Source organism: Pelodiscus sinensis, chromosome 2 (genome assembly GCF_049634645.1).
Source record: "Pelodiscus sinensis isolate JC-2024 chromosome 2, ASM4963464v1, whole genome shotgun sequence".
NCBI lineage: Eukaryota > Metazoa > Chordata > Testudines > Trionychidae > Pelodiscus > Pelodiscus sinensis.
The window spans coordinates 22,107,745-22,131,328 of NC_134712.1; the positions used below are offsets into that span (position 1 = coordinate 22,107,745).

At 41.1% G+C, this 23,584-nt stretch overlaps 1 protein-coding gene across 2 annotated transcripts in view; it reads left to right on the forward strand.

The window, feature by feature from the left end:
• The window catches only part of TAF2 (TATA-box binding protein associated factor 2), a 116,328-nt gene continuing 92,744 nt past the window's right edge, over nt 1-23,584 (forward strand). Inside the window, exons 1-4 of one of the 2 annotated variants that reach the window (XM_014577326.3) lie at nt 1-182; nt 2,163-2,217; nt 4,737-4,897; nt 15,183-15,301. In XM_014577326.3, coding sequence (XP_014432812.1) covers nt 130-182; nt 2,163-2,217; nt 4,737-4,897; nt 15,183-15,301 — 388 coding nt within the window. In that variant the 5' untranslated portion in view covers nt 1-129. Of the gene's footprint in view, nt 183-2,162; nt 2,218-4,736; nt 4,898-15,182; nt 15,338-23,584 lie in introns of those variants that run through there. The other variant, XM_014577327.3, reaches the window with a different exon arrangement.

Here is a 23,584-nt window from a genome sequence, read left to right on the forward strand (position 1 = left end):
CACTGCTGGGAGAACAGTAATGAAAGGGAACTTGACAAGGGGAAAAATCAAATCACCTATTCAAAGACTGCTAATGAGGATGATGTTGATGCATATTTGACTCTCAACAATTCAGTGCTGCTGTGCAGGATGAATAGGAAGAAAGGAGACAAGGGATTTGAGAGCCCGAGACCTTATAAATTATAAGTATTTTTTGTATCTCTTTTATGTGCTTAAGATTAGTGTTCCTTCTCTTTATTCTATAATATGAAAGCTTTATTGTATAAGCTGACCAAAAGTTGATCATTAAGGTTGGAGTTTAAGTCAAGTGAAACTGTACAGGATAACCTAGGGATGCTTTACTATTATTGCTGAACATGCAGTTATACACTGAAAAATAACCTAGTAAAATAATTTTACTCTTTAATGATGCATGGTGTGTTTCCATGTTCCCCATGTACTATATCAAATATGCACTAGATATGTAAAAAAGTGTTTGGGTTTTTTTTTTCTCCATGTGAGGTGGGAGAGGCACCTGTTATGGTGCTGCTGCCTTTGACACGGGGGAAGGGAGGGACTTGTGTAACTGTTTAACCATGACTCTCACTTCCCTCATATACACAATTTTCATGTAATTTTTTTCCTTCAAATTCAGTTTGATATCTGGAAGGAAAGCTATATGCTTTCCAACTCATGTATAAAGATTTTTCAGCTAGAAGGTAGTTAACAATATTGTTTATTATGCATGGATGAGAATAGAATTCTGTTACTTGTTCTATGGGTGTAGGTGCTCTGTACTTAAACCATAGGAAAAAGTGGCAAAAATTATTTCAGGCCTCAATCCTGCATGATCTTTACAGAGATGCATAGTTTGGCTGCACAGAATTTGTTGTGGAATGCCATATGATTTCTCAGGACTTTCTAATTCTTGAAGCAAGTGCAGTTTCCCATAAAACATCCGGTGTCTTCCTGTTCATGTAGAGAATTATATATATGATGAGAGAGTCAACTGGTCAGAGATATGTTTACTCCTTATACTTTCTGTCCGATCTCCCCTCCCCGTCTTTGTCCAGTAATTACACCTTTTTGATGTCCATAGCATACCTATTCTCTTGCAGTTTGGCAGGGATAAAATTCCATTAGTTTTATATAGTTGGTCATATTATACTTTTATAATTGACATTTCATGTATTTAAAGCTGTCTAGATAATTGCTAGAGCTTTCATAGCTTCCTACAAACCCTGTACTATTGTATTTGGGGTCATAGACAAAAAGATTAAAAAATAATTCCTGTGCAATATTTTAAAGCTATTCAAAACAGTTCAACAAGGATGTTAGAGATTAATTTAATAATTGTGTAACTGCATCAGAGGTTAGTGGTTACATGATTATTTGATAATCCCTAGAGGCGGGGCCAGCAGCCACACACCCATGCTATCCCACGCTGCTACCTCTGTTTAAGCTGGCTCTCCTGAGCTCCCTGTCCTGCCTGCCCTGGCTGCCTCTGAGGCAGCAAGGGTGGGGCAGGTGGCTCTGCAGAGCTGGCATGTGTATTGGCTCCTGCTGACCCTCCCCACACTCGTGTGCTACTGCGTTGAAAGAGAAGCAGTGACTTGGGGTGATACACATGGTGAGCTGGCTTGAAAGCTGGTTTTTCATGTGTATCGGTTCCTGTCTGCCCCCGTCTCTTTCCACGCTGCTACCTGTCTATCTCATACAGAGGCATTAAGGGGCGGGGGAGTACATGTAGTTGATAGGATTAACAGATAAACCCAGGCTTATCGGTTAATCGTGTTGTTGACTACATGTTGACATCTCTACAGTTCAAATTATATTTTTTCCTGTAGCATGTATGAGTACATGCTATATAATGGTATATAGAGTTACTTTAATGATTTTAGTGCTGCAATGGGACATACTGTACAATTCCCTTCCTATTTAATTCACTGTATGCCATTCATACAGATAAGATCTTCATGCCACATCAGTCATGCATTCTCCCTTAATTTATACATATTTACATAGAGTATAATATGTATTCAATATCTATATGTGTATAGAAACACATATGACAAAGATTGTTCATCTAAGATTTTTTTAACTATGTGAATGAGACATGAGAAATGACATTAGTATGTTACTTGTCTGTACCTTATTTTAAATGTTTTTGTTTTTTCCAGCACAACGCAACAGGTAGTCTGCATCAACAACATAAATTTTCAAAGAAAGTCTGTTGTTGTAAGTATATTATATCCACAGTGTTAAAGGTCATGTCCAAAACCAAAATTTCCTTCTTTATTTTTTGAGGAAACATAACTACATAAAAGGTGCACATACTCTGCAACTTCTTTGCACTTTTCTGTGTCCTAGATGCAGGACTCTTGCCTGAGAGAAAGGGGGCAAAGTTTCAGATCTATAGATACAGGATAGACAGTAATTTGTGCCTTGATTTATCTGGAATGTGATTTAAGTCTCTTAAATTTAATTTGAGCTGTGCCTAGCAAATAAAAAGTTACTCTTAAGAGAATATAATAAGTTTAGGTCTTAACTTATTGTGTTGAATTCAGATTTTATTTTACACAAATTTATTTAAAATTATAATTGAAATTACAAAATTAATAAATCCCATTTGTATAAAAATCTGATTCTTTTTCTGTATGTTTTCCCCCCAACAAATCTATTTTTATCCATTCTGGTTAAAATTAGCTTTTATACCTTTAAAAATAGATAACTACAATTTCAGCTAATGCCACTATTTAGTTAGGGTATGTCTACAATGCACAGGTATCCCGAAATAGCTACCCTGCGTCTACACAAGGCACCCGTTATTTTGAAATATTTTTCGAAATAATGGGTGTGCTATTTCACCATTCTGGCAAATCTTGTTGCAAAAGGGATAAGGGACGGCTCAAAATAGTGCGTTATTTCGAAATATGGTACTTTGGAGATACGCCAAATTTCAAGATAAGCTATTTCTAAATAGAGTTGAGATAAGATACACAATTTGCATAGTGCAAATTGCATATCTTATTTTGAGTTTTCGGTGCTATGTAGACGCACCCTTAAGGATCAGAGTAGTAGAAATTTAAGCCCTGATCCTGAACCAATGTGAACTAATGACTAGGGATGTTAAGGACTAGTCACTTCCCCCACTCTTGCTGCCTCTATCAGATAGAGGCAGCAAGAGCGGGGAAGAGAGGGGTACTTCAAAGCAGCAGCACTGCACAGTCCGGGTCTATGCAGTGTTGTCACTTTGAAACACTGCAGTAACGTTTCAAAGCAGCAGTGCTTCGAGGAGCCTAGGGTCAGCTGGGGAGTCCCCAGCTGATCCCAGACTCAGTGGGGCGTTGCCGCTTTGAAATGTCGCATGGAGCCCAGGGTCAGCTAGGGCATTTCAAAGCGGCAGGCTTCCTGCTAGCCCTGGGCTCCACATGGCGTTCCAACTTTGAAATGCACAAGAGTCCCCACTGGGGCTCTTGTACATTTCAAAGGTGGAATGCAGAAGTGCCTATCAACTAGTCGATGGAAATTCCATTGACTACTCAAGTAGTATATTAATCGCTAGTTAACATCCTTACTAATGACCAGGCCCTGGCAGTCATGCAGAACACAGTTGATGTTAATGGAGCTTAAAATGAGTTCACAAATCTGCTTGTGTAGATCACCTTGCAGGATTATCAGGACTTTGGTTATGGAAATCGGTTTTATTATGATTTAAGTAGTCATTTCAGTTTGAACTAAAAGGGACAACATCAACTTGAATTCTAGCCAATTAAAATTAAATGATCTTCAATAATTTATCTATTCCTGAGTCATACTGCCAACTTCCTTAGTTTTATGGCTGAGAATATCCACCTTTCAAAAATTATAAATAGGACTCTACAAAATTCATAGCCATGAAAAATGTGTTGCAAACTGTGAAATCTGGTCTTGCTTGCTTTTACGTTATGTTAAACAGGTTTCACGGGGTAGACCAGCATTTCTCAACTTGGGGGAGCTGACCCAAAAGGGAGTTGCAAAGGGGCTGCAAGGTTATTTTTTGGGGGGGGAGGGGATGAGAGCACAGAATTCCCTCCCTAACATCTGTACTGCCTTCAGAGCTAGGTGGCTGCAGAATGGCAGCTGTTGGCTAGGTTCCTAGCTCTGAAGGCAGTGTTCTGCCAGCAATAGTGCAGAAATAAGGGTGGCAATATCATACCGTACCACCTTTCTGCATTGCTGCTTTCAGAGCTGGGCAGCCAGAGAGCAGCACTTGTAGACTGAGGCTCCAGCTTTGCAGGCAGTTGTGCAAATGTAAGGGTGACAATACCATCTTGTGCCATCTTTACTTCTGTGCTGCTGGTGGCAGTGGCTCTGTCTTCAAAGCTGTGCTGCTAGCCAGGAGATGCTGCCCTTCAGCTGCCCAGCCCTGAAGTCAGCATTACAAGTAACTTTTTTGGATCAGGACCCGTACAAGTACAACACTGTGAAATTTTAGATTTTAATAGATGAAATCATGAAAATTTATGATTTTTAAAATACCATGAAATTGAACAAAATGGTCCATGAATTTGGCAGAGCCCTAGTTATATGAGAGAACCCATTTTTAACTCTTCTGAAACTTTGTTCTTTTTTAGAACAAAAAATTATTTGGATGTATTGTTTGACTTGTGTCCCTTTTAAAAATATGAATAGACTGAATATATAGAAAGGAATATTTTTATGTTTTTGAATATGATTGCATAATTAAATGATGGTATTGGTTTACATATTTATAGGGCTATGTGGAACTGACAATATATCCTACGGTTGCAAACCTGAATAGAATCAAACTGAGCAGTAAACAATGCAGGATATACAGAGTCAGAGTCAATGATCTGGAAGCAGCTTTTATTTATAATGATCCAACACTGGAGGTTTGTCACCATGAGTCAAAGCAGTAAGTAACTTGTTTGAAGTTCTGTAAATGAGTTGCCTTGTGTTACTGTGATAGTAAGTCATTGGTTTTTCCTCCTGGCAGATTTTGACTAGTGGATTTATTATAGAAACATTAGTTTTAGTGAGAGTTAGCCCTTACCTAAATCATGGTGTCCCTTGTCAGTTCCTTTTGTATACTGAATTATTTCCTGAAAAATTTAAGAGAGTTTGTCTAGCTTGATCCACTATGCTACTAGTTCATTTAAGTAAAATATCCTCATTCTTTGGTCCCTTTCCTTCTGTGGTGCTGTTCTAGAGAAATACTATTACTGATTGTTGTTTTATCATTTCTTTGTTTTACTTTGTCATAGATTCATTTTTTAAATGTATTTTCTTAGACAAAAATGATGAACTCAGGTTCACCTGCAATGTGTCAGGTGTTTAAGTCTCATTGTTTTCAAATGAATGTTACTAGAAGGTTTAAAGACATTTTATATAATCTGGGCAACAGTGTTAAGATTTAGGGCATATCCCAGTTTTTCTCATCTTGTGGGTCGGCACCCAAAACCGGGTTGCCAGCATGTGTCAAGGAGTACGTGGTAGGCCCTGGGAGGAAGGAAAAAGAGCCTGAGTCCTAGTCCTGCAGTGGGGGAGGAGTTGCACAGCACTCCCCACAATCACTCTCTTCTATGAACCTAGTGCTGTGCTCACAAGTGGCGTTGTCACTAGGGGCAGATGAGGGGGCTGTTTTCTATTTATTCACATCACAGGCAGAAACCTACAGGCACCATCTTTGGTGAGAGGACAGTTCTCTTGTCATGGCCACTCTGTTCTTAGCTTTTCTGCTGAGACAATCAGGAATGACACAAATTGTGGCTGTTGTAATGTCTTATGTGTATACTACCAAGACAGACCTCTAGAAGCATTTCACCAAGCCTTGGCTGTATTTGAACTTAGATTCTTGAAGCTGTAGGTTCATTATCTCATTGTTAACTCTCTGTGCAAAAATGTGAAAAATCCACTCTACCCAGGTGCAGTTCAGTGGATAGGGACCCAGAGTGGAAGTCAAGAGACCTGAATCTAGTCCTAGCTCTAACATTGTTTCTCTGCTGTTCAGTATCTTCTGAGCATGTTGAAACTGACAAGAATCATATTAATTTCATAGTGCTGATGTTTGGCAAAACTGTAAGCTTCAGCAGATGCATTCTGTGGAATTATTTGTGTGTTTGGATGACCAAAAATATAGACACCAGAGTCTTTTCTACACAAGCAGACTCTTCCATCATAATTCATCCTTTAAACTAGGTTTAGACCACACATGGTGAAAGTGTGTTTCATCTATTCTATAGAATACACCACTGCTGCCAGCTGCCAGTGGTAGAACTTGTACTAGTGGTGTATTAAGTGAATGAAGTATGCTAATATAAATAGTAGGAGTGACCCACCCCCTTTTACTCCAGAATTACAGTGCTTTGGTGTTACAAAGGAAGATCACTGCTCCTTTTTTTTTTTTTTTTTTTTTGGCTAGGCTCTTCTCTTCTATGAAAGTGGGTGTCTACTTCTTTCACCCTTCCAAGACTTACATTTTTGGGTGGTTCTTTCCAGTGAACAGCTCCAGTGTTTACTCCTGATGTTCCTTTTCATAGATTTTCCAAGCAGTGATGAGGAAACTGGGATAGTTCTGTATTATTTTGTGACTGTTCAGAGGATTTTGAATAGTGGCTGTGAAAACTGACTCTGTTCCGCTCAGTTTTCACTTAGCAGTTATCTTTCTGCATGGTCAGAATGCACTCCATTTGTTCACATTTGATTCATCTTGACCAGTGAATGCCACGCTTCTGGATCTAGGAAATGGAGTCTAATGATGGAGTAATAGTTTCAAATCCACATTGCTTCTTAAAGGGAAGAAGATTTGGACCTCTTTGACTTAGTGAAATATCTTTGAAAGTGTTAATGGTTGATGAAGGTCATTTAATGAATATGGTTATTGTGGATTGTCAAAAATGTTTTTGATGAAGTCTTGTTATAGAGTAAAAGCTACTTAAAGGGCTTACTCTGATTTTTCTTAAATCTTGGAGTACATTTTGTTTTTGGAATCAGTGTAACACAAACATATTTCTTGGGCTCTGTGGCCTAGCCAGCAGAACAGTGGAGTGGACACTCTCTGTGAGGGAAGGAGGCCAAATGCAAAACCTAGTTGACAGGTTAAAAAATAGAAAACACGTTGTGTTCTTCAACTTTCAAAAGACCAAAATTGAGTGGGGGGGAAAAGTTGAATTTTCCCCATATTTGGCCTCTGACTAATTGGTTTGTTCATTGAGCTTATGTGCTCAATTTTGAGTTTCTTGTTTTATATATTAACTCAACATTGCCCGGTAATGCCACTACTCTGAATCTTGACCTTTTTGTCTCTTTTCTGTAAGGTTTATTGAGAAGCAATCCTATTCCAGGTACATCCTGTTTTTCTGGCTTTTCTGGTTCAGCTTCTTTCAACATTCGCTTAGTTATGTCAGTTTTGAAGACTGTACTTGCTTTGGTGATTCTGTCTTTTTACTGTTTGATTTTTGTGAGAAGCAGTCCCATTCCAAGCACATCCCATTTTTCTGGCACAGCCAAGTGTTTACATGGTTTTAAGTTATGATAAGAGAAAGCTGTGTACTGAATTTGGTGGTCCTAGCTCTTACTATTTAGGAGTGCTCGATCAAATAGTCTAACTCTAAAATACATAGTAGATGATTTCTGACACGGAAGTGAGCAGCCATCCTGCTGATGGCACTATGTTATTTTAGTTACCAAATCTGTGGAGGCTTTTATGAAATTCTGGTTGTATGTAAATATACCGGAGCGTCAAATAGAAGCAAATAAAACATTGGCCAGTACTTTCAAATGGAAGTACCTCTAAAATTAGACACCTAAATAAGTCTTCTGGTTTTCAGAGGTGGTGAGCAGCTGCAGTTTTCATTGCAATGAAAACTGCAGCTGCTCACCACCTCTGAAAATGAGACCTCTTATTTAGGTGTCTAACTTTAATTTGGAGATTCTGGCTGTTACTTATATTGGCAAAAAAAGGTGTTTAATATATGCTTATTAGTTCTGAACTTTCAAGACCCTCTGAGGAAAAGACTTGAAGTCCTTATAGATCACTTGGTGAGGATGTTACTAAGCACAGCAGCAGGGTAGGCTGGCATAACCACTGCTCTGCATCTGAGGGGGCCCCGTCACCTTGCAGTTTGGCCTGCTAGAGTATTCTTCCAAAGGAAAAAAAACCAAAGGGTCAGTTTGAGGTTCTCAGTGTGTCTTGGCCTTCCGGCAAAGTGTGACCACGAACAGTGAAAGATCTGGCCTGAAGTCAGGCAGAGCTGTAGCAGTTTATTCACTCAATCTAAGGCCGTGGTGTCCGACACAATAGCCACTAGCCACATGTGGCTGTTTGGCTGGTTGAGTGTGACTAGTTCGCTATCGCAGAACTAGTTGGACACCACAGGTCATAGGGCTCTGTCAGGGGCGAGCACCAAGCATTTTTCTGTGGGGCTCTGGCAGGGGTGAGAGCCAAGCGAAGTTCCAGCAGGCCTGCCCAATAAGCCAGGAGACCTGTGCTTCAGGGGGTGGTGGTGGGGACCTAGGCTCACCTAACTCCACTGCATCCTAGCCCAGTGCCCTAAGTGGTTTGCCACTGGATCAGTAGGAAATCCACCTGCTGCATGCCAGGTCCCAACAGGCTGCTGCCGGGCAGCCCACTGCCCTGCTGGCCCTCAGGTCTCCCAAGTGCCAGCCCTCCACCAGGACTCTCTGATCCTGGAACATCTGTGGTCCTGCCCAACCAGCGAGTCCCAGTTTAGAGAGGTGAAACCTGTACTCTGGTCAGGAGGAAGAGAAATGTCTCTTCACCAAAGAAAGGTAATGGCTGAAAGCCAAGTGTGGGTACCCTTGCTGAACCACTGGGCGGGGAGAGGAATGCTGATGCAGTTGCTGTTGTGATGTTTCCTTCTGTATTCCAGGAACTGAACTTAGACCATTAAGTTGTTTTGAACAGACCACTGAATAGACATCAGATTTACTCATTTTACTCTTACAGTTATAATGAAATTCAACACACACACTGTTTATTCAGATCATAGAAAACTGTTTAAAACAATATTGAACTGAGTATTTTGTTACAAAAAGTTACAGTGGGATATATGCTTCCTAACTGTGTCATTAGGGGGAGCTGGAAAGTGAATGTATATTATTCTCTCAGTCAGTTCACACTTGGTAAATTGGAACCATTTATCCTTATTTCTTGACCTGTATTTTTTGTCTACAACTATGGAGGTATTTTTTAAACAGCCACATCCCGTTTGTAGAGGGCAAGTCAAGCCATGAAAAGATTGCTCTATGGTACTAATTCTCTCATAGATTCCTATTATAATGAATCATCTATTTGATTTGGACCGCTGTACATCTCCACAATAAAAGGAACAAAATAAAGACTGATTTTTATTAAAATGTTAGGCTCTATTGATCTTAATAGTCTACCTTTCTCGTTACATAATAATAACCTTTTCCTGTCTGTGAATCCACTGGAATTTAAAATGTAACCACAATCTCACCACAGTTCCTCAAAATTGAACAAATTCTTTCTGACACATTGGAAAAGAATCCTTTGCCAATAATTAGAGACAGAAAATGTTAACTTTCCCAGGACTAGATTTACGTTAATATGAGTTAAAACAGAAAATACCCCAAAATTAAAACTAATATTAAAGTCAACTTATTAATTTTTATTTTCTTTTGGTCGTGACTTGCTATAATTTATAAATTAAGCCATGAGTGAATTAGGAAATTAATGTTTGCTTTTTTCATTCTCACCCCAAATCCTTCAAACAACACTTAAGCATTTGCATAACTTTGTGCATGTGAATAGTCCGGTTGAACTCAGTGCAGATTGGATCTCCCTGGTCCCAGCACCCTCAGGACCTGACTGGTCCTGAATGAGGGAATTCGCCGGACCAGGGGAGGTTATATCTCGCTCCCTTGCTCCTGGCTCTCCCCAACCATGGACCAGCCTCCTGGCCAGCTCCCCCTTGCTGCCAGCCTCACTGTGCTGCCATTTTCCCCACCTCTTTCCCTGCTGCGCCGGACAGCCCAGCTTCCTGCACGCCAGGCTCCTGGCCCCCACCAGACAGCCCTATTGTGGGTGCCAAGCTGCTGGCCCCCACCGGGCAGCCCCACTGGGTTGAGCCTGACTGTTTGGTTGCAGTGGGCTGGGCAGCCTAGCCGCAGGGAGCCCAGCCACCGGCCCTCCACTGGGACTCTGGTTCTGGAACATCTATAGTCCTGCCAGACAACAGATGTTGCTAGTCCAGGGAGTCCCAGATTATAGAGGTTCAACCTGTAGTACTGTTCATGTGACTGATTCTTTCTGGGAATCCTACTTTTTAAATACACTTCAGTTACAATACAGGAAAAAATGATCATGTAAACACATGGGAATTTGGAAATGCTCTCATTTCTTGCTAATGTTCTTGGATAGTTTAAAGCAAAATAGCTTATTGTTCCTAATGTTCTCAATCCTGCTGCTGCTACCATTCTCAGTATATTTTAGCTCAATGTCTTAGCCAAGACATTGGAGGGGAAGGCTGAGTATCTTAAGCATCAAGTTTGAGACCTGGATGATCCTTTGCCATTCTTCCTTCCAAATAAGATATAGTAAATTGAGATTAATGCAGTTTGTACTTGTAGTTGACTCTAGTGGATAGAAATTGGGTTGAGATCGAAAGAAAGTAATAATTTAAAATGAAGTCATGTCTAGTTTGTGTGGACTTGAGCTTCCATGGACCTCTCGAGTGGAGGTTAGCTTCGGAATCTGTGACCAAAACCCTTCATTAGGGATGTGAAAGACTAGTCAACTAGTTGACTATCTGATAAGCAAAAGCTTATCCAATAGTCAATTCACTAGTCGACTAGTTGCTTCCCCCCTCTTGCTGCTTCTATCAGAAAGAGGCAGCGGGGAAGGAGGAAGAGAAGGGGAGGCTTCAGAGCAGCAGTGCTGCATGGAGCCAGGGTCAGCTAGGGACTCGCCACTGACTCCAGCTTCCATGTGACTCTTCCTCTTTGAAACACTGTGTGGAGCTCCCCGTGGCGTTTCAAAGTGTCAGCGCTGCAAGGAGCCCCATGCAGCATGCAGCAGTGCCGCATGGAGCCAGTGCTCAGGACTCCCCAGCTGGCCCCCGTCTTCGTGCCACGTTTCAAAGCAACAACGCCATAGGGAGCAAGGGGACAGCAGGGGTCTCAATCAGTCCTCCACTGGCCCAGTGCTCCCCGCATTGCTTTTGCCTTTGAAGTGTAGCAACAGCCCTGGGGCTGTTGGCTACGCTTCAAAGGCGAGGTTCCCTTATCAACTAATGGAATAGTCAATGCAAATTGTATTGAGTATTCGATTAGCCTATTAATCTAAATTTAACATCCCTCCTTTAAATATGCCCCTCTGTTGTGCAAAGCATTATGATTTGGCTTTCTGCTGGGCTACAGCCCTCCATCCCCACAATAACTGGATTTCATTGGCAGTGAGCTTGTAAGTGCTTTGGATACTTTTGAGAGAAAAGACAGCGAGTAATTTAAAATATACTTTAAGGTGTATTGTTGCACACCCAATCTTCAATGAGCAAGTCTGTAGAAGTAAATTTATACTGGGAAGGTGTTATTGATCTTCAGAGTTTTAACAGTTTTTTTTTAAACTAAAGATATGATTTAAAACCAGAAAATCAAGAAAACTCTCAAACTTGACCAAAAAATTCTAGTATTTATGGGCAAAGGATGCAGATTGGATAATGTTAATGATGGGATAGGTATGGCCAGATACTATTGGAGAACTGAATTTTAACTGTGAATTTCTGTGCTTTTGTGAGTTAAAGTAAAAGCTTTAACATTCAATACAACTCTTGGTGTGAAAAACACAAAGTATAGCAATTTGTATCCAGCAAGCAAGGCAGAGAAGAAGACTACCAAACTAAAAACCTATTTCATTCACAAATCATAGAAATGAAAGCTAGAATGAACCATGCAAATTCATTAAGTCCATCCCACTGTGCTGGGGCAGAGCCAAATATACCTAGACTATCCTTTATTATTGTTGCGTCCAAACTGTTCTTAAAAACCATCATTGATGGGGATTTCATGACCTCCCTTGGAAGCCTATTCCAGGGCTTGACTAGCTTTAAAGATTTTCTTAATAGCTAAGGTAAGTCTCCCCTGTGCAGGTTAAACACATTCTTCTTGTCCTGCCATCAGTAGACATGGAAAATGATTGTCATTCTGCTCACTATAGCCATTAACAAGCACATATTTGAAAACTTACCAGGTTCTTCCCTCAGACTCATTTTCTCAAGGCTACGTGGCCTTTTCTTAACCTTTCCTGGTAGGTCACATTTTCTAAACTTTTTATCATTTTTGTTGCTCTTCTCTGGACTCTCACTAATTTGTTTACATCTTTCCTAAAGTGCACCCCAGAATTGGCCACAGTACTCCATTTGAGACCTCACTAGTGCTAATGAGAGTGGAGCAATTACCAGCTGTTTCTTGCATATGACACTCAAGTTAATTAACCCAAAAATGATGTCAGCCTCTTTTTTTTTTTACAACTGCAGCACATAATTGACTCGGATTCAATTTGAGATGCACTGTAACCCCACAGATCCTTTTCAGCAATACCAGTTATTCCACGCTTTGTAGTTGTGCATTTGATTCTTCCTTCCATCCTAATTAAAGTATTTCGCACTTGTCTATTGAATTTCATCTTGTTAATGTCATACCAGTTCTGCAATTAGTCACAGTAGTTTTAAATTCTAATTCTGTGATCCAAAATGCTTGGCAACTCTTCCTGCTTGGTATCACCAACATATTTTATTATCCACTTCATTATCCACGTCATTAATGAAAACACTGAATATTATTGACCTTATTGCTTCCCACTGGATTAGGGATGTAATAGTATAGTCGATTAACTGATTAACCAATAAGCAAAAGCTTATAGGTTTAATGCTATAGACTACATGCATTTCTCCCCCACCCCTTACCAGTAAATTTTTTAGCAGGCTGGCCAGCAACCCAGCTCAGTCCCAGCTTACACTGGGTCCTGGACCAACCTCCGCTGTGGCTCTGCTTTTAAAGTGTATTAGGAGCCAGGTGGGCAGGCAAGCTCAGACCTCTCGAACCCGGACAGGGGCTGCCCGGGGACTATAGAATAATCGACTACCTGATAGGAATTAACGAGGTTAATTGACTATTCAGTTAACTGATATTTAACATCCCTGCAGTGGATAAGGCCTCCCAGTTTGACAGTGAACCATTGATAATTATTCTTTGGTTGTGTTCTTTCAACCACATTTGCATCCACTGTAGGAGCAAGAGAAAGCTTGGACCACTTGGTCTGGTGCAAAATCTCTGAACCAGAAGTTATGAACCAAAATTAGGCCATGTTTTAAAGTAGATGTTTACAAGTTCACTGTCCAAAATATAACCTTGGCACAAGTACTGCTACCATTGCTAAAGCACAGGCATTCCTGAGAAGCAACACATATTGGGTATGTGTGAGAACACTCTCCAAAGAAATTAGCCCCGGAACATCCTGACCAGATACGAGGATGTTTTGCTTAAGACACCTGGAGCATGATACAAATGGAGGTAACAAACAGATGTCATGAAAGACATGAGGTGGTATGTAAATAGTTTTTCTTAGTATATACATTTTGAACTTTCTTGCCTTATCCATTTGTGTAGCCAAGGGGACAACAGAAATTCCCGCTGCTGACTGAACCTGGGCACTTATGTTGTAGTGTCACAGCTCAGTAGTTACAGGTTTGCTCATACTGTGCCTTAAGGGCAATAAACCTGGCTGATTGCCTTTGTCACTAAATCATGCCAGTGGTCGTTCTTTATGAAAAGTATTGAGATTTTTTTTAAAAAGCTGCATCCTAGGCTTGTGTTGTCCAGAGCAGGGATGTAAATTCCTATTTAATTGTTTAACTAGTTAAATGTATTGTTCTCTCTCCCCTCCTCCCCCCTCCCCATCCACTAAACCAGTAACCTTGTCAAAGAAGGAAATTAGGTAGGTTTGTCATGCTTTGTTCTTGATAAATCCATGCTGGCTATTCCAAATAAGTTCATTATCTTCTAAATTCTTACAAACTTATAATTTATTTATTTTAGTATCTTTCTGGGTATCAGAGTTTAAAATTTTTTAATGTCTGCTTTTTAGGTACGTTGTCCTTATTTTGCTGTTCTCGCTCCTTTCTTTCCTTAGATTTATGACATCTGTCCTTTCATGATCAGTTTCACCCAACTGTCCTTCTATTTTCAGATTCATAACCAATTCCTCCCTGTTGGTGAGAATTAGATTTTTAAATCTGATTTCTGAGAAGTACTATATATATTTAGTCTAATATTTTCCACAATTGAATCTGAAATTAGATTTCTACTGCACCATTTAAACACCTAAATAAATGAATGTATTTTCAAAATGTTGAACATCCTCTAATTTTCAGGAGCAATTAAGTGCTTAAATGTTTTGAAAAATATTAGTTTGAAGTCTAACTAAGTTCCTGCTTTTGAAAATCCTGGCTTAAAAACATAACATGTTTTTCACCACACTGACCTTAGAAATTCACTTGTGCTAATAAATGGGTTGTCACATTTTTTTTTTACATTGAATACGTTCAGATTATTTTAAGAAGTAGACACTTAGTTGTTTCTGTGTTTTGTTTCTGTTTTAGTAAATGTTTATAAGTCTGATTTTTTTTCCAAGAAGCAGTACAGGTTGAATCTTCCTAGTCTGGCGCACTCTGGTCCGGCAGCATCTGTGGTACAACATGATTTTAGTTGGCTGGATGTCTACTTACCATGGGTGCAGCTAAGTTTCCCATGGTCCCATAAAGTTTGTTTACAGCCACTAGTCCTGGCTCTCAGTGTTCTGTGCTGTTATTTTGCTCTAATTTACCCCTAAATGTCTTCTAAGAGACCCATAAATGGCGGTAGCGTTGGCAACGTTGCTGGACAATATTGACCTTCCGTGATTTGGCAAATTCTCTGGTTCGGCACTGGCCAGGTCCTGATTGTGCCAGACTAGAGAAGTTCAGCCTATATTATTGTTTGATACTTTCAGTTTGTTGTATGTTTAAATTTCTCTGTTTAATGCTAATCATCTCAAGAATTATACAAATTAATATTATAATAGAAGCCAAAGCAAACAGAGAGCATTATAATATAAGTTGTGCTGATGCTGTATTTTAATGTTCATGATAAGAGTTTAAATGGATTTTACTTTCTCGTAGGAGAAATCTAAACTATTTTTCCAACGCTTATGCTGCTGCAGTCAGTGCTGTGGACCCTGATGCTGGAAATGGAGAACTCTGCATTAAAGTTCCTTCGGAGCTATGGAAACATGTTGATGGTAAAGTGTAGAGACCATATTGATACTTAAATTAAGGTACTGCAGATTTGATAGCCAGGGCATTTTGTACTGAAAGACATTAGATTGAAGTGAACATAAATAATATATTCAGTTATGTAGATTTAATTTGAATGACTCTTTCCCCTTCCCCACAAAAAGAATCCCACTGGCACCTTTTTGGAAAGAATAAAAAGCCCAGATCCACAAAGTTGCAATGCTCAGCTTCACAACACCTAACCAACAGCTGATGCAACAATGCAATTTGCAGAACCTTAGTTAGCTACCTGAGAATGGGATTCATGAAAGCTAGCATGTTAGGCAGGGAACTTCCTAAGCACAGGTTGAAACTTTCTAATCTGGTACTTTCTGGTCCGGCAGCATCCGTCAGGAATGATTTTAGTTAACCGGAGGTCCATGTATCATGGGTGTGGCCAAATTTCCTCTGATCCCATAAAGTTTGTTTACAGTTACCAGTCCAGGATCTCCGTGTTCTGTGCTATTATTTAGCTTTAATTTTCCTTAAATGTCTTCTAAGAGCCCAATAACCAGTGGAATTGTTGGTAATACTGCTAGACAATATTGACCTCCCATGGGCTGGCAAATTCTCTGGTTTGGCATTGTTCAGGTCCCGAGGGTGCCAGACTAGAGAGGTTCAACCTGAAGTGAAAAATGCTGTTCTTTCATGGAGTTAGGCAACTGAATAACGGTTACAGGGGAGATGCTTTAAGTATAACACATGGAGGAGAGGGGAAGTTGATAGTAGTGAATAGCAATAAGTTAGCAATTATAGAAAACTGATAAACAAAAGGACATAAGAAGTCTATGGCCATCAAAGATAAGAACAGCAAAAATAAGTTTTTAAAATATACTAGGTGGCTATGCCCCTTGCTCGCTAGACTCACAACCCCCCTCTCTCTGGGGGTAGGTGTCTGGCAAGGGGGGAGGAGGCAGGAGTAGCCTGGGGGTGCATGTTCTTGGCAGAAGGAGTGAGGGAGCTGGGGGTGTGGGGTGTCCGCTTCAGGAGGGCTGAATGAGGGGGTTGGGGGTGCAGGGTGTTGGCTTGGGGGGTATGAGTGAGCAGGGTAGAGATGTGGAGGTCTCAGCAGAGGGGGCGAGTGAGCAGGGTTGGGTGCATGACATAGTTCCTGCTAAGGTGTGCCCTGTGTGGCCACGCACACAAAATTATTCCCTTGTCCACGTCCTCCGGCAAGCTGCACAGCAGCTCTTGCATGGCAGGCAGCTGCTCTGATGGGTGGGGCTGGCTGAAATGGCATGATGAGGGAGCCAAGACTGCCGGGGCTGTGTGGTGGAGGGGAAGGCCTGCTCTAGTGGCTAGAGCTGCCAGGTGGCAGGGGGGCCCGGGGCCTGTTGTGGCGGCTCAGGCCGGGAATGGGACCTGGCAGGGGGCAGGGTCTGCTTTGGTGGCTGGGAACGGGACATGCTGCATGGCGGGGAGTGGGGAAGCCTTGCTCCAATGGCCAGAAACGTGTGCATGAGTGTTAATAAATTGGGTGCCACGGTGACACACATCCAAACCAGCGCACGTGACCTCAATATTTGTGCACAAGCCAAAACTCACTCTGCTTATGGTTGGAAAATCTTAGAGGAAACACTGGTGCGGGGTCTCAGTGGAGGGGTGAGTGAGCAGGATGAAGGTGTGGGGGTCTCGGCAGAGCGGTGAGTGAGGCAGCTTCCCTCCCCCCCCGCCCCGGCGGTGCAGCCCTTCCCCTCCCCCCCCACCCTGCGGCATAGCCCCCCAGGGCGTGTAGTAGGAGCCCAAGCTGGAGCAGCCCATGCCCAGAGGGGATCTTGCGGAGGCTGGCCATAGCAAGCGGCTGAGGACAGAGGCAGGCAGCAGCAGCATGTGGATGCTGATGATGTGATGACATCATTCTGTTGTCTGGCAGGACATTTTTTTATAGAGAGAGAGATTAGGAACAAAAAGAAACCTGACAATGATATTATCCTTGACTAGATGGAAATGGTTGGATTAGCAATAGTGTGGTAAATGCAGAAGTGTTCAGTACATGTTTTCTCCCCATGTACAGAAGAGAAATATAATATAGTCTCCTCAAATGTTTATAACCCTTTTTGCATTCCACCAGCATCTCTGGAAAATATTAAACAGAAGCAACTAAAGTTGACATTTTAAAATCAGCAGATCCAGATAACTTGCATCTAGGTGTCTTAAAAGAGCTGCAGCTCACTGGTTGTTAATGTTGATTTTCAAAAAATCATGGAGCTCTGTGGAAATTCCAGAAGAGTATAAGAAATCTATTTTTTTGCCAATTTTAAAAAGGGTAAAGGAGATGATCCATGTGATCATAGCTCTGTCAGCCTGACATGCATCCCAAGGAAGACAATGGAGCAGCTTACATAACACTTGATTATTAAAGAACTAACGGAGAATAATGTAATGTCATTAATACAAGTCTACAGATGTTTCTGTAGAGTAGATCCTGTCAGCCTAATTTAATATTTTTATGAGATTGCAAGTTTGGTTAATAAAAATAATAATTTTCATGTAATAGACTTCTGTACAAAACTAGACATATCAAATTAATACGACACACATTAAATGGATTAAAAACTGTCTACCTAATAGATCTCAAAATATAATTTAAATAGGGAATCATCAAATGGGCATGTTTTCAGTAGCGTCTCTCAGGGATCAATTCTTGGCCTTGTGTTGTTTAATATTTTTATCACTAACCTGGAAGAAAATATAAAATTATCACTGATAAAATTTGCAGGTGACACACAAATTGAAGGAGTGGTAAATAATGAAGAGGACAGGTCATTGAATCAGAGTGATCTGGATCACTTTGGAAACTGGGCACAAGCAAGCAAAATGCATTTTCATATGGCTAAAAACATATACATCTAGGAACAAAGAATATAGGTCAGGCTTAAAGGATGGTGGATTCTTTCCCGGGAAGCAGTGACTCTGGGAAAGATTTGGGGGATGTGGTGGATAATCAACTAAACGTGAGCATCTATTTTAATGCTCTGGCCAAAAGAGCTGATGTGATCCTATGATGCATAAAGAGGAGAATTTGGAGAGATTATTTTATCTCTGTATTAGGCATTGGTGCAACTCTTTTTGGAATACTGTGCCTATTCCTGGTGCCTGAAGGATATTGATGAATTGGAGACAGTTCAGAGAAAAGCTGTAATAATTACTAAAGGATTAAAAAGCATGCCTTATAGTGATAGACTGAAAGGGTTCAATCTATTTAATTTAAGAAAGAGAAAATTAAGGGGTTACTTGAAGAGCGTCTGTAAATATCTGCTTGGGGAGCAAGTATTTAATAATGAGGTCTTCAGACTAGCAGAAAAAGGCCTAGCATGATCCAGTGGTTGGAAGTTGAAGCTAGACAAATTCAAATGAGAAATAAGGCATACATTGATAATAGTGAGAATAATTACCCATTGGAACAATTTAGCATGAGTTTTGGTAGGTTCTTCTTTAGTGACAAGTTTTGAATCAAGGGACGGATTTTTTTCTAAAAGCTCTGCTCGAGAAATTATTTTGGGGGAAATTCTATAGCTTATGTTATACAAGAGGTCAGAGTAGATGATCACAATGGAATTTAGATGCCTAAGCTGTGTTTGTGTGTTTTTTAACTGAGAATGAATTAAGCACCTGCCTTACTTAATGCAAAATGAGAAGAAGAGATGGTGATTGATGCCCATATTTATAACTTTCCTCCCAGTGGTTAGAAATTTACTTGGCATGTGGAAGGCCCTGGGTTGAATTTTCCTCTGCCTGAGGTGAGAGAGGATTTGAACAAGGTCTCTCACATGACTCAGGAGAGTGTGCTAACCACTGAGCTCTGAGATGTTTTGTTAAAGCTGTTCTGCTTTGGATAAATAATCACCGGAGCAGGGAGACTAGTACCTGGGTCTCCAAACACTCTGGGGGATGCCATAAGCATCAGGCATTAGAATCTTATTCTTTCTCTTTCTACCTCTTATGCAATACTCTGATTATTTATCCAAAAGTTGGAAGAGCTTCAACAGGAGTGATTGAGGGAGGAGTACTTGCTCTTGGGTTTAGGCACCCAAGTACTTTGGTGGATCCTGGTCACACATCACTCATGAGAATAACTAGACTACGTATTACTGACAAGAGCTTCTTTAAAAAAAAAAAAAGCTCTTTTGCCCTAAAAGCACAGGCTTTTGGGATAATGTTTTACCTGTCAACATCTGTCTTCTGAAGCTATCCATTTTCACAAGGATAATTGGAAAGGGCATTCTGACTTCTGGCTTCAAGTTTTCCTTGCAGTAGTTAAGAAAATGGGTCAGTTACTCCCCTCTAGTGAGTTCTATTTTAAGTCTGTTAATAAAAGCCAAATATCTTGCATGCTAAAATTATTTTCATAAACTAAATCAAGGAATATGGAAGCCAATTGGCATATTTTGATAACATTATGTGTATTTCCATATCTTCATCTATTTTTCAAGATACATTTTTCTTATGACTGTCACATTGTGGGAGATTTTATTATCATATGTGGGTGGTCTAGTACATATGGTGAAGAAGAAATGTAAATTTATGTGTATACTTGGAATAACTGTGCTGGTACAATTAACTAGTTTCACAAAGAATCAAAAGAGCATCAGTATAACAATTAATATATATTTTCTTGGATATATTTAAATCAGTCTTTCCTAGATTAAGTTTCTGTGATGATAGTGTCTTTTGATACTTGACCCTTATTGTATTTGCTAGTACTTCATTGGGGAGAATTATGTTATACATGGTACCAGTATCAGCTTTTCATTTCATCCTACTGTTTTCAGCCATTTGAGAGCAACTGTGTGTACAATAAATTTCAACAATACCCACATAAACTAAATAGTGCTAGACCCATACCAAACATTTAGTTTATCAGGTTTAGATAATTAATTCCATCCTAGTATTAATAGCTTTACTCTTTATATACATTTATAAAGTGCCTAGCACTATTGTATCTATTACAGAGTTTAGACATTGACATTAAGAGGAACCCCCATTACACAAATTTTTTCTTTCTCTCCTCTTTTCTGTTATGTGGGATAGTTTGCTAATATTTTGTACAGATTTTAGGCTGACGTATCACCTGATTTATGAGAAACTGTTTTGAAATTATTATAATGCTGATTCTTTAGCTAGAAAACTCTTGCTGAACAATATTTGTCTTACCAATATTTGGGAGTGCTGAATGTATTTTCTTTCTAACTAAATAATTTGGGAAATGACAGAAACCTGTATTTAAGAATACCATACATATAGAGTAATGAATTACTTCCTTTCTAACTATTGTTTAAATTACTATGTAATTTATTATTTATTGATACAGCCCACTCTAGGAAACAGTCATGGAATAACTATTGAACACAGAAAGATTTGTGCATTCCTTTTCATCTTCATATTGTCTCCATCACTGTCTATAATGTACTACAAATAATGTGGTATTTACAGTGGATGTTTCATCAAGCTGGGTTACCTAATCCTTTCTGGGATCTGTGGGAAATGGAAATGAAACCTTATGGAGTGTCAGAGTTGACAACATTCTATGCAATGTGGAGGTGCAATGAAATGCACAAGTATTTCCCTTTACCTTTTTATATCTTTAAAAGTTTCAGTGAGGTAGCCGTTAGTCTGTAACTGAAAAAACTTAATAAACAACAAATAGTCCTGCCGAGTCTAACAGAAAATGTAGATGGTATCATGAGCTTTTGCGGGCACAACCCACTTCTTCAGATGAATGGAGTAAAGGAGTTCAGGTTGCAAATAAATAGCAGAGAAAGGGCATGGGGAGGGAATGAAAAGGAAAAAAATGGGAAAAAAATATTGTCATCAAATTATCATCAAATTCTTCAAGATAGGTCCAACAAAGAAAACAACAGAACACAACTTGTCATTACAGGCAGTCCCCGGGTTACGTACAAGATAGGGACTGTAGGTTTGTTCTTAAGTTGAATCTGTATGTAAGTCGGAACTGGCGTCCAGATTCAGCCGCTGCTGAAACTGATCAGTTTCAACAGCGGCTGAATCTGGACGCCAGTTCTGACTTACATACAGATTCAACTTAAGAACCCCAGGCATCCCCAAGTCAGCTGCTGCTGAAACTGATCAGCGGCTGATTCCAGGAAGCCCGGGGCAGGGGCTTCCTGTAGTCAGCCACTGGTCAGTTTCAGCAGCGGCTGACTTGGGGACGCCTGGGGCAGAACAGCTGGGGTGCTGCCTGGTTGGTCCAGTAGCGCCCAGAGCGGCGCTACGGGACCAACCGGCAGCGCCCCAGCTGCTGTACCACAGATGTCCGGAGCAAAGCCACAGAGCACGGGGGCAGTGGGACAGCCCAGATGCGCCGTGGCTGTCCTGCTGCCCTCGGGCTCCGTGGCTTTGCTCTGCTTTGCTCCCCGTCCCCCTGGTCTGCAGACCAGGGGGACGGGGACCAAAGCTGCGGAACACGCGGGCAGCGGACAGCCCAGACGTGTCTGGGCTGTCCGCTGCCCGCTGCCCGCGTGCTCCGCAGCTTTGCTCTGCTTTGCCCCCCGTCCCCCTGGTCTGCAGACCAGGGGGAGTGGGGGGGGCAAAGCAGAGCCACGCCTCGGAGCGTGCTGCCAGCTGACAGCCCAGACGCGTCTGGGCTGTCAGCTGACCGCGCGCTCCGCGGCTTGGCTCTGCTTGGCTCTGCTTTGCCCCCCCCCCCCCCCCCGGTCTGCAAACCAGGGGGACGGGGGGGGGGCGGGGCAAAGCAGATCCAAGCCGCGGAGCGCGCGATCAGCTAACAGTGGGGCAAAGCAGAGCCAAGCAGAGCCAAGCCGTGGAGCGCGTGGGCAGCGAACAGCCCTGTCCGCTGCCCACGTGTTCCGCCGCTTTGCTTCCTCTCCCTGGTCTGCTGGAGACCAGGGAGAGGAACGGCCCCGTTCGTAACTGCGGATCCGACGTAAGTCGGATCCGCGTAACTCGGGGACTGCCTGTACCTACAGCCCTCAACTTAAGCCCCCTCCAGTGCATTATCAGCAATTTACAACCTATCCTAGAAATTGACCCCTCACTCTCACAAGCCTTGGGGGACAGATATTCAAAAAAGTAACACACACAAACCTGTTGGAGAACATTTTAACTTGACCGAACGCTCATTAATGGATCTCAAAGTTACCATATTAGTACAAGTCAATTTCAAATCCAGCTTGAAAGAGAGGCTGCAGAACTTGATATCATTTACAAGTTTGACACCTGCAGTAGAGGTTTAAACCTTAATTGGATGACTCGCTATATTCCACATCCTAATGACATAAAAAACCAAGCACCGGGTACTTAAGAATTCTTAGAACCCACTCTATAAGCTTCATTTAGCACGGACATTCTAATTGAAAGAACAAGTTAAAAATTACTTAGACAAGTTACATGTCTGCAAGTCACCAAGGCCTGATGAAATGCATCCTAGAACACGCAGGGAGCTGATAGAGGAGGTATCTGAGCCTTTAGCTATCATCTTTGAAAAATCATGGAAGCCAGGAGAGATTCCAGAAGACTGGAAAAGGGCAAATATAGTGCCTATTCATAAAAGAGGAAATAAGAAGAACCCAGGAAACTACAGACCTGTCAGATTAACTTCTGTGCCAGGAAAGATAATGAGGCAAGTAATTAAGTAATTAATCTGCAAACATCTGGAAGAAAATAAGGTAATAGGTTACAGCCAACATGGATTTGTAAAGAACAAATCATGCCAAACCAATCCGATAGCTTTCTTTGATATGATAACAAGTCTTGTGAAGCGGTGGATGTGGTATATACTTAGACTTTAGTAAGGAGGCATTTGACACAATCTCACATGACCTTCTTATCAATAAACTAGGCAAATACAACCTGGTGGGTGCATAACTGGCTGGATAATTGTTCTCAGAGAATAGTTATTAATGGTTCACAATCATGCAGGAAGGGAATAACAAGTGGGGTTCCGCAGGGGTCTGTTTTGGGGCCGGTTCTGTTCAATATCTTCTTCAACATTTTGATGATGGCATAGAGAGTACAATTATTAAGTTTGCAGATGATACGAACGTGGGAGGGATTGCAAGTGCTTGGAGGACAGGGTTGAAATTCAAAATGATCTGGACAAATTGGAGAAATGGTCTGAGGTAAACAGGATGAAGTTTAATAAGGACAAATGCAAAGTACTCCACTTAGGAAGGAACAATCAATTTCACACATACAGAGTGGGAAGTGATTATCTAGGAAGGAGTACTGCTGAAAGTGATGTAGGAGTCATAGTAGACGACAAATTAAAC